The 8,260-nt window shown below is 35.6% G+C and overlaps 3 protein-coding genes across 7 annotated transcripts in view; 1 reads left to right on the top strand and 2 right to left on the bottom strand.

Annotated features, from left to right (window-relative positions):
- Positions 1 to 5,453, top strand: part of LOC100182294 (ubiquitin carboxyl-terminal hydrolase 25) — an 11,774-nt gene extending 6,321 nt beyond the window's left edge. For 2 of the 5 annotated variants that reach the window (XM_026834004.1, XM_026834005.1), the window contains exons 12-22: positions 1,017 to 1,139; positions 1,559 to 1,762; positions 2,022 to 2,180; positions 2,493 to 2,599; positions 2,712 to 2,882; positions 2,940 to 3,035; positions 3,302 to 3,421; positions 3,724 to 3,861; positions 4,171 to 4,368; positions 4,614 to 4,815; positions 4,935 to 5,257. In XM_026834004.1, coding sequence (XP_026689805.1) covers positions 1,017 to 1,139; positions 1,559 to 1,762; positions 2,022 to 2,180; positions 2,493 to 2,599; positions 2,712 to 2,882; positions 2,940 to 3,035; positions 3,302 to 3,421; positions 3,724 to 3,861; positions 4,171 to 4,368; positions 4,614 to 4,815; positions 4,935 to 5,089 — 1,673 coding nt within the window. In that variant the 3' untranslated portion in view covers positions 5,090 to 5,257. Of the gene's footprint in view, positions 1 to 1,016; positions 1,140 to 1,558; positions 1,763 to 2,021; positions 2,181 to 2,492; positions 2,600 to 2,711; positions 2,883 to 2,939; positions 3,036 to 3,301; positions 3,422 to 3,723; positions 3,862 to 4,170; positions 4,369 to 4,613; positions 4,816 to 4,934 lie in introns of all 5 variants that reach the window. The other 3 variants (XM_026834003.1, XM_018811552.2, XM_018811554.2) reach the window with 3 other exon arrangements.
- On the bottom strand, positions 5,150 to 6,183 carry LOC100177514 (39S ribosomal protein L40, mitochondrial). The gene is made up of 3 exons (XM_002122901.5): positions 5,905 to 6,183; positions 5,712 to 5,841; positions 5,150 to 5,657 (listed from the first exon to the last, which is right to left on the bottom strand). The coding sequence occupies exons 1-3, from the start codon at positions 6,144 to 6,146 to the stop codon at positions 5,445 to 5,447; spliced, it is 585 nt and encodes a 194-aa protein (XP_002122937.1). The 5' UTR covers positions 6,147 to 6,183; the 3' UTR covers positions 5,150 to 5,444.
- A 4-nt stretch (positions 6,184 to 6,187) lies between these two features.
- On the bottom strand, positions 6,188 to 8,221 carry LOC100179864 (apoptosis regulator BAX-like). Its single transcript, XM_002122967.5, has one exon. It carries the CDS (start codon positions 8,068 to 8,070, stop codon positions 7,099 to 7,101), a length of 972 nt encoding a protein of 323 aa, XP_002123003.1. The 5' UTR covers positions 8,071 to 8,221; the 3' UTR covers positions 6,188 to 7,098.
- Between the last annotated feature and the right edge of the window lie 39 nt (positions 8,222 to 8,260).

The following is an 8,260-nucleotide window of genomic DNA, read 5'->3' as shown; positions in this document are numbered from 1 at the left end:
GGAGCAGACGCGTGCACTATTTAGAGAGAAAAAGCGAGTGTTTCTTTATCGACGATCGGGAGCAGACGCGTGCACTATTATGAGAGAAAAAGCGAGTGTTTCTTTATCGACGATCGGGGGCAGATTCGGTCGCGAATGTGACGAAGTTTATCAAAGTGCGCGTGTGCCATAGCCCATAGAACCGTATCCGAAATGATTAGCATTGCTATAAAGCACGACGATTAATTGAATTAAACTTATTTGTTGCAAATAGTCTTTAATTCTTATCTCACAAATTGCGCAAGTTCTTGCTAATCGTATCTATATTGTCTGTGAAAAAGTTCGGTTTTTGCCGAATCTTTACGCACGATTCGGCCAAAACCGAATCTTTGTCAAAATCGCTGATTCGGCCGAATAAATTCGGCAAACCGAAACTTCGGTACATCACTAATAATGTGTTTATCTTTAAAATAATTTCTACCAACTGTACAAGCAGGAGAGGTGGAACGGAGTCTCCCAGCAATGGTTTGTCTCCAAACAAGAGGAGCAAAGAGGAAGAAGACACAAACTCTCATCATGAGAGTCGTCCACCCTCAGCTACCTCCTCCTCGAGCTACATGAGTTCCTCGAGTGAAGAGGAATCACTGATGGTGAGGAACATCCTGCTCAAGTGGCAGTCAGACGTTGAGAAAAAAATTGCTGGTAAATTTTCACTGATTTGTATTTTACAATGTGTCCTTGGTTAGGGTGAAAAATGGCTTAGAAAATAAGGGTTGGGAGAGGGAACTTAAGTGTTACAACTACTAATTAAATATTGTTATTTTTTATTATTGTTTTACTGCATGTATTAATTCATATGCAAATACATTTTTTTTGGTTTTAGTTAAAATTTTAAGTTCTTACATCACTGAAGATGGTTTTATTTTATTAACGGAAAGTTTATTTTTATTTTAAAAAACTTTGCTAAACTTACATATAAAGATTATTTGCCACTGATAATTTAAAATATTGTTGTTCTTCAATTACATTCCACGCAGATATCAGAGAGAAGATAGAAGAAATCCAAATGACAATAGATAAAATGTTTGATGATCCAAATGAACGATGTTTTCCATATTCGCTACATGCTGTGTTAGTTCATCAAGGCCAAGCATTAGCTGGTAGGTTGGTTGAAATATACATGAGTTATTTCTGTGTGTAGGTAAACTGCGACAATAAACAAGGATAGTAAATGTTAACATATAATTTGTGAGGTGGCTACATGTTATGAGTCTTCAAAACTCTTTTTAAAAAAATGTAGTCAGCTTGTGTTTGAAAACGATGGTCGCTATAATACAATGTTCTGTTTCTTACACCTTGTGCAAGCAGACGAATTACCACTCATGTAACTTTGTGGGTGATTGAACCCATTAGCATCACTGGGGAGCAATTTCCGTTAATTTACTTGCCCAAGAAGACATATGATCACAACGGTAGCAGCGACGAGATTTAAACCCATAACTTTTTAGTTAAAGCTTTAGAGACACTCTTCTACGGCGCTATAAAATAATTTTCTCTACTTATACAACTGTTTTTCCAGGTCACTACTGGGCGTATATAAAAGATTACGTGAATCGTCGATGGTTGAAATTCAATGATGTTGCTGTGACTGAAGAAACATATGACCAACTAACCAGTGACTCCATAGGTGGTGTACATTCATACAGGTTCTATGGAAATTCCGCAAGTGCTTACTGCCTCATATATGTCGATAATAGAAAAATGGATCTAACTGAATGTGCAGGTGGTTTTTCATTATTATTTATTCAATATACAACTGTCTGTGTATAGTTTATTAAAGTCTGATTTTTAATTTTGTTTCACCACCCCAAAAATGGTATTGTTGTATTAGGTATGTGTCCTATTTTTAGTCAAATTTTACTGCCTTCTTTATAGTAATAACCACAATTGAAACTTATTTAAAAACATTATTTTTTAAAAATGTTTAAGGTATTGTTTAAATTTCGGTATTTTTAAACATTTTTACAATTTCCCATTTGTAGACGACAGCTTTAGTGCCATCGCATCAGACCCTGTGCTTGCCAACTTAGTCAATGATCATAACCAACAACTGAACAATGAACTTGAGTGTTGGGATGTAGAAAGAGCAAAGGAACTGTCACTCAAAGCTGAGAAAAGGGAAATGGAATCAATGGCAGAAAGTGGGTGGGAAGTAGGGTTGCTAAAACTGGTGTGTGTAAAAATTCACTAAATGTTTTATAACAAGTTTTAGTGCTTGTTGTGTAGATTGAAAAAAGTGAGTTTTTGAACTGTGAACAACTTTAGAGGATATAAGTGTATGGAACTTTATATTGTTTGAGTACCACTTGTGTATTCCATTCAACAGTTTTGCCTCTGTAAACTGTGCTATTATTGTACTAATATTATCCATGCATATATATTTACAATTTTAATTTGTGTTGACTTATTACATGACTTGAATGTGTTTTACTCATCTATTCTATCAATACCAGGTTCATGCAAACAAAATGGAGCATGGAACTTAACTGATTTGAAAAATGCTGTTCAGAAAGTTGGTTCAACATATAATGCAATGGGACCAGAAAAAGCTCTGGAGGAGGTAATGTTAAGATTATATATCAAACTTACTCTGTGCAAGTAAATTTCCCTTTTTCTTTTTCCCTTATCTCTTTTTTTCTTAAACTTCTTTTCCCCTTCTCTCTCCACCAAAGTTCTTGCGATCTAAACAGGAAGAAATACCTGAAAAGACAGAGAACCAAAATATTTCCCATAATGAGGACACAAATAACGAGCACCTGGATAAAGAAGTTGCAGAAGAAAAAGAGCAAAATGATAAAGATGTTTCCCTGCCTCCATCTCCGATCCCGCAAGATATGGATGAGGTAGTAAAAGGATTTTTGCTCATCCTTATCAGTTATCACTGAAAACACTGTTTCCAGGAGCTGGTGTGCCCCATGTTACAAGCTTGTATTCTTGCTATTCTTCAAGTTGGTAAGACATACAACATGGAAGGACCGGAAGTTGCTTTGCTCGAGGTCTTACATTTCTTTCCAAAACTTATTTCTCTTTTTTGTTTCTCTTTTTTATCTTTTATTTCTCTTTTTTACTTTCTTTTACTTTAAATGTATTAAGCTGTGGCCAAATCAGGCCTAGAGTTAGTATAAACATTTATTCATGTCTTTATTCTATATGGATGAGGTAGTGTAGATCCATTTCATAGGCCCTTTGAATAAGGCAGGGAGTTATCTCAAAACCTAGTTTGTTTAATGTTGTTAATATATCTTAATAATCATTGCTACAGGCCATCAGTGAAGAAATGAGTCGACTTCAAGATTTATCTCAACAATCGGATCCAATCACATCAGACTCTCGACTTCAAAATATTGCTGTTTATCTCTACAGAAATAAAGCACCTCGCAAGGTTTATAAGTTTAATTTAAAAAAACTCAGGAGTTTTATGTATTCTACCTGGGTGAGGTCTTCTGTAACCAAAGCACCTTGGGTGCTATGATTAGTGACCGCTAGGTTGGTTTGTTAAATGCCTTGCTTAAGGACACATACGCTTATCGGTAATGGCGCTGACTAATTTTATCAAACAATCAGCCAAGAGTAAAAATTACCGATTAAAAAAACAAACTTTTTTCCTGTTGTATAAAACTCAACAAACTACTTGTTGAGTTTTCAAATGATATACTAACATTAAACCCGCATTTGTATTGGTAGGTTATAGAAAGGTGTGTGTTGGAGCAGTTTACGGATGAGAGGTTACGTTACGATCGAAGGGCAAGTGATATCATGGGTTGTGCTCAAGAAAAACTTTCCAACCTTTCTGAAGAAGATTTGAATGAGGAAAAATACCAGGTGTGTTATAACATAACAATCCTAACTTATAGTTTTCTTATCTAATACATCATTTTAGGTAAATTTTTATTATTTATATGCCTCCGCTAGTAATAATTTTTTTATTTATCTCTTTGCAAAAATAAGATTAACTAAAACACCAAAGAGAAAGGAATTAGCAATAATCAGAAAAACTTTTCTGTATGAGTGTCTGCTAAAACTGAAGTAGATTTTAAATTCAGCAGAAAGAAATTAGCAACAATCTTTAAAAACTGCTTTGCAGAAAGTCTAATGAAGAGAGTAGGCGCTGAAACCTATTTTAAATTTCAGCATTGGCAAACGCAATACAAGTCATTCTGCACCTCAATGTGTCACTTGGTCGATGGAATGGAAATGTTCAGACTTCGCAATTTTTTTCCCGCAACTCAGCACTTTGCAGCAGTTTATGATCATCAGTTTGATCCCCAGGAACCACAGCAAGGTGTAGACCTCAAGATGCTAGGAAGATACTGCAGGATATCTATTACTGTAAGTTGCATTGTGGTTTCTGCTTTTTCAGTTAAATTGCTTTTTGTAAAGTTGCTTACATTGCCAAAAAAATTATTTTCTTATTGAAAATAAATTGGTGTTCAGACTGGATTATTAAAGTCCTAGTTCTACCATTTTTTTTTATTTGGGTGTTACTTTTTATATAAAATATAGCTTACACCGCTTTCAGTTGAGGCTATTTATTTATCATTTTATATGCTAATGAAATAAATCTGCTTCTGCAGAGAGTTCATGAGGAGGTAATGTTAAAAATGCAATCACCAAATGAAGAGGATGTCTATAAAGGTCTCAAGCTGATGAGGAAGAAACTGATCCCTTGCATCTCGTTGCTCCTTGGTGATGGGAGGAGAGGAAAATGTGATCAGGATTTACAACTTGCAGATTCAATACGAGGGGATTGGTGTTCCTTGCTGGAGCAATCTGTTGGTGAGTGTTCTTCAAATTATGCTGATAACTCAACTATTTTATCTATTGTTAATAACTTTGTTCCCGCAAATATGCGGGTAACTTAACTATTTTAATATTGTTTATAATTTTATTGTTAGTTGTACCAAGGGACACCTTATCAACTGCACTGACAGATTTTCTTGAAACAAATCCGAACGCTAAAATCAAACAACGCCCACCAGTTACCAAACTTTCAAACCTCTGCCAGCGTTTTGAGCAAGTTATGTTCTCTTTTCTTGACGCTGAAAACTGAACACAAGCAGCTATGCAATAGTAACACAATTACATGAATAGGGAGGCACGTAAACAAGACAAAATGCTGTTTTTGTATTTACTTGACGCTTCGCCTCTTTTCTGGTTTATACTTTTCTTAGTATTTATTTGGGTATTTTTACCGTGTTTAACGAAAACCATAGATTCACTGTGACTTATTTTTAGCCAGGTTGATCAGTTAAGTGTTTGTTCCGTACTCCATGACTAATTGCACACCTTGCATATGGCATGGTGAAAATTGTCAACTGAACTTTTGCTTAATTCACCTGTACCCAAGACAAGTAATGCACACAAGTTACTCGCATGATGTATCCGAAGTGAAAATACATAAAAGATTAGAGTTCGACATCAAATTTTACATTCAAAGATTCATCAGTTGAAAACGGTGCTGAATTATGAACATATGCACCAAGTGGCATTAAATATTCTTTTAAGGGTAGTGTTTCGACAGGACCACTGCATGTAAATGGCAAAATTGATAGGTCTGGTTTTAAAGCAGCTTCATATAATTCTTGAGATTCTTGCTTCAGTTCAAACATTGCTTTTTCCTGATTTAAGAATGGTTAAAGTATATTAGTACCAGATGTGCGCATCCAACAAACCTGTTCCAACATTAAAGTACGTAATCTTTTTCTTTCTGCATTACGCTGTTGTAATATAAACCGAGCCCATTCTTTTTCAAGCAAGGCTCTTCTTTCAAGTTCACTCTCAGAAATTTCTGTGTTTCTTTTTCTGTACAAAAAACAACAAAATAAATCCTGTTTCATACAATCTACTGTATTCTCTTAACACCACCTTTCTTCTGTCTTCCATGAATAAGGAATAAAGAAATCTACAACCGGGATTGGCTCCAAAGCTTTCCTTTCCATTCTTCGAATTTTCAGCTTTTTTCGCTCGATATGTTTTAGTTTCATTTCAAGCGGCATATTTAAATGCAACCCCTGAAACCCAGCATTTTTCGCTTGGCAGGTCGATATGTATCGGACAGTGTTTAAGAAAATGGATTCTGACACACTTAACAGGCAAGAACAACTCATTATCTTGCCAATTTAATTCATACACAAATTCTTTATCGGCACTGGATATAAAGCTGTATTAATTCTACATGATAGATATTTTATAATTTTAAACATGCAGGGTAAGTGGAAGCAAAGATGCTGGCAGATGTAACAGTTTTAATGCTTGTACAAATTTAACTTATACATTTTATAAAAAATATTAAAACAATGATTTGCTCCTTAACTTTTTAAGGGCGGAAACAATAAATTGAAGCACCGATAAAAGCATTTCTTGTTATGACAGTGTTAGTGGATAAACAAAAGAATTGCTGTGGTCAGCAGATGGAAGTAACTACCTGCAATTCATACACAATGTAAAACAACAGGAGCTGGTGCAATAAAATTACAGATTGCAGTACAACGCTTGGCGCACATCTGTGACTTTCCAGGTAAATTTTCATCGCACGAACCAAAAATCATTAAATTTCAAAAGAAAAACACAAACAAATGAGTTGTTCATTTATACCAGCAGAAAATGCTGTTTTTAAAACAAAACATGAGATAAAACACTATTTATTATGGTGAATAAAATATTGGAGCACTATTGTAAATATAAAACATCAAAAGTAATTTAAATGTACATATCATCATCGTTTGTTTGAAATTTACATATCACAATTTTGCTACAAAAATAAAATTTAAAAAGAGAACAGTGTTACAGAAACTAAATTAAAGTATACAAAAACAGCATTAAGAATTGTAGGAGGCTTGCTGATAGCTACCAACAATTTGCTACTTTAATAACATGGTTTAACCCAATTCTACTTGCACCAGTATAAAATAGAACTTAGCTACCACTCTAAATTTATACACGACATTTTGTTAACATTTTCTGGTGGAATGTAGCTTACATCGCCACTTTTAGTTATTTAACAAAAAAAAGAACAAGTTTTAATATTGTTTACTCGTTCACCACAGTGTTTTTATTTGATCAGTCTTTCTTAAAAACTGCCCAGCCCACTATAGCAAGGGTAACACATATAAGCACACCAAACGTTTGGGACGAAATTCCAAACCATTCCTTTATCATTGTCCATCCCCCACGACTGATAATCCACTTGGCGAACTTCTTCACAATGAAGTCAACAACCCAAGAGATGAGCTCACGAATCCATGGCAGACTGTCGAGACCACTGAGGAGAGATCTTACAATGAGACGGTATGCAAAATAAAACAAAGCTACAATTCTACCCCAATTGAAGTTGCCGTCCTCAAACATTTGTAAGCACACTTTGATGAAAATATCTTTGGTGGATTTCAGTGGCACTTGATCAATAAACCGGTTTAGTTGAATATCACGAGACATGTCATCTCCTATTCTTCTGAGCGTTACTGCAATGTCACTCAAGTTTTCATCGGTAAATCCCGCACTCTGAGGACTCATGTCCGCTTGGCAAACATTCCTGACCACAGGCTCAACTGGGCTGTTCTCTACACCAGCTCGATCTTGTATGAACATGTTCAAGAGAAACCTGGCCTGTTCTCCAATCCTTGATTCCTCCCGACTGACTTGTTGAGAATATGTGCGTTGCCTTCTTTGAGTCGATGTTGCCCCAGTACATTTACTTGACGTTGAAGGGCCTTGGTCATCATACCCACTGTAAGTATTTGTATTCCTATTGTTAGTAGATGCAGCACTATCTCCACTCTCATAATTTGTGGGTTCGTTACTTCGTGAATTATTTGCATAAGCAGATGCACCACCCATGTCTCTTGCTTCACCACGACCTGCAGCAGGACGTCTCCTTTCTCCTACTGCAGTCATAGGTCTTGGTCGTACTGCAGGCGGTACCTTTGGTTCTTCTCTTGTCTGAGCTATCCCATCACCTTCTCCATCATTGCAGTCTTCCACTCCAGCTGAATTATTCATGTTTGTGTTTTGGTTTGTGTTATTTGAAGCCATAGCACCATTTAAACAGATTAAACCACTCTCGACGTTCAGATGTCTATACAAAGTTTATAATACGTTGTTCTATAAAGATTAGAACAGCAAAAATGGCTCCTATCGCCGTAATAGTTAACCTGGAGTAACAATAACATTTCGGTCAACAGTGTATAAACAAATGTACAACATATGACTCGATAAAAAATAT

This window comes from Ciona intestinalis, chromosome 4 (assembly GCF_000224145.3).
Source record: "Ciona intestinalis chromosome 4, KH, whole genome shotgun sequence".
In the NCBI taxonomy this organism is placed as follows: domain Eukaryota; kingdom Metazoa; phylum Chordata; class Ascidiacea; order Phlebobranchia; family Cionidae; genus Ciona; species Ciona intestinalis.
Note: the sequence above shows the minus strand (reverse complement) of the source record. Positions and strands in the feature narration are given on the sequence as shown.

What these genes read in the sequence shown, in the direction of transcription:
- LOC100177514 (XM_002122901.5), bottom strand. Translation starts at nt 6,146, where the DNA reads ATGAGTTGTTCTTGCCTGTTAAGTGTGTCAGAATCCATTTTCTTAAAC. An exon ending in TCATGGAAGACAGAAGAAAG is followed by an intron (nt 5,842 to 5,904) that starts GTGGTGTTAAGA and finishes TTTTTTGTACAG; the next exon opens with AAAAAGAAACACAGAAATTT. An exon ending in GTACTTTAATGTTGGAACAG is followed by an intron (nt 5,658 to 5,711) that starts GTTTGTTGGATG and finishes TTCTTAAATCAG; the next exon opens with GAAAAAGCAATGTTTGAACT.
- LOC100179864 (XM_002122967.5), bottom strand. Translation starts at nt 8,070, where the DNA reads ATGGCTTCAAATAACACAAACCAAAACACAAACATGAATAATTCAGCT.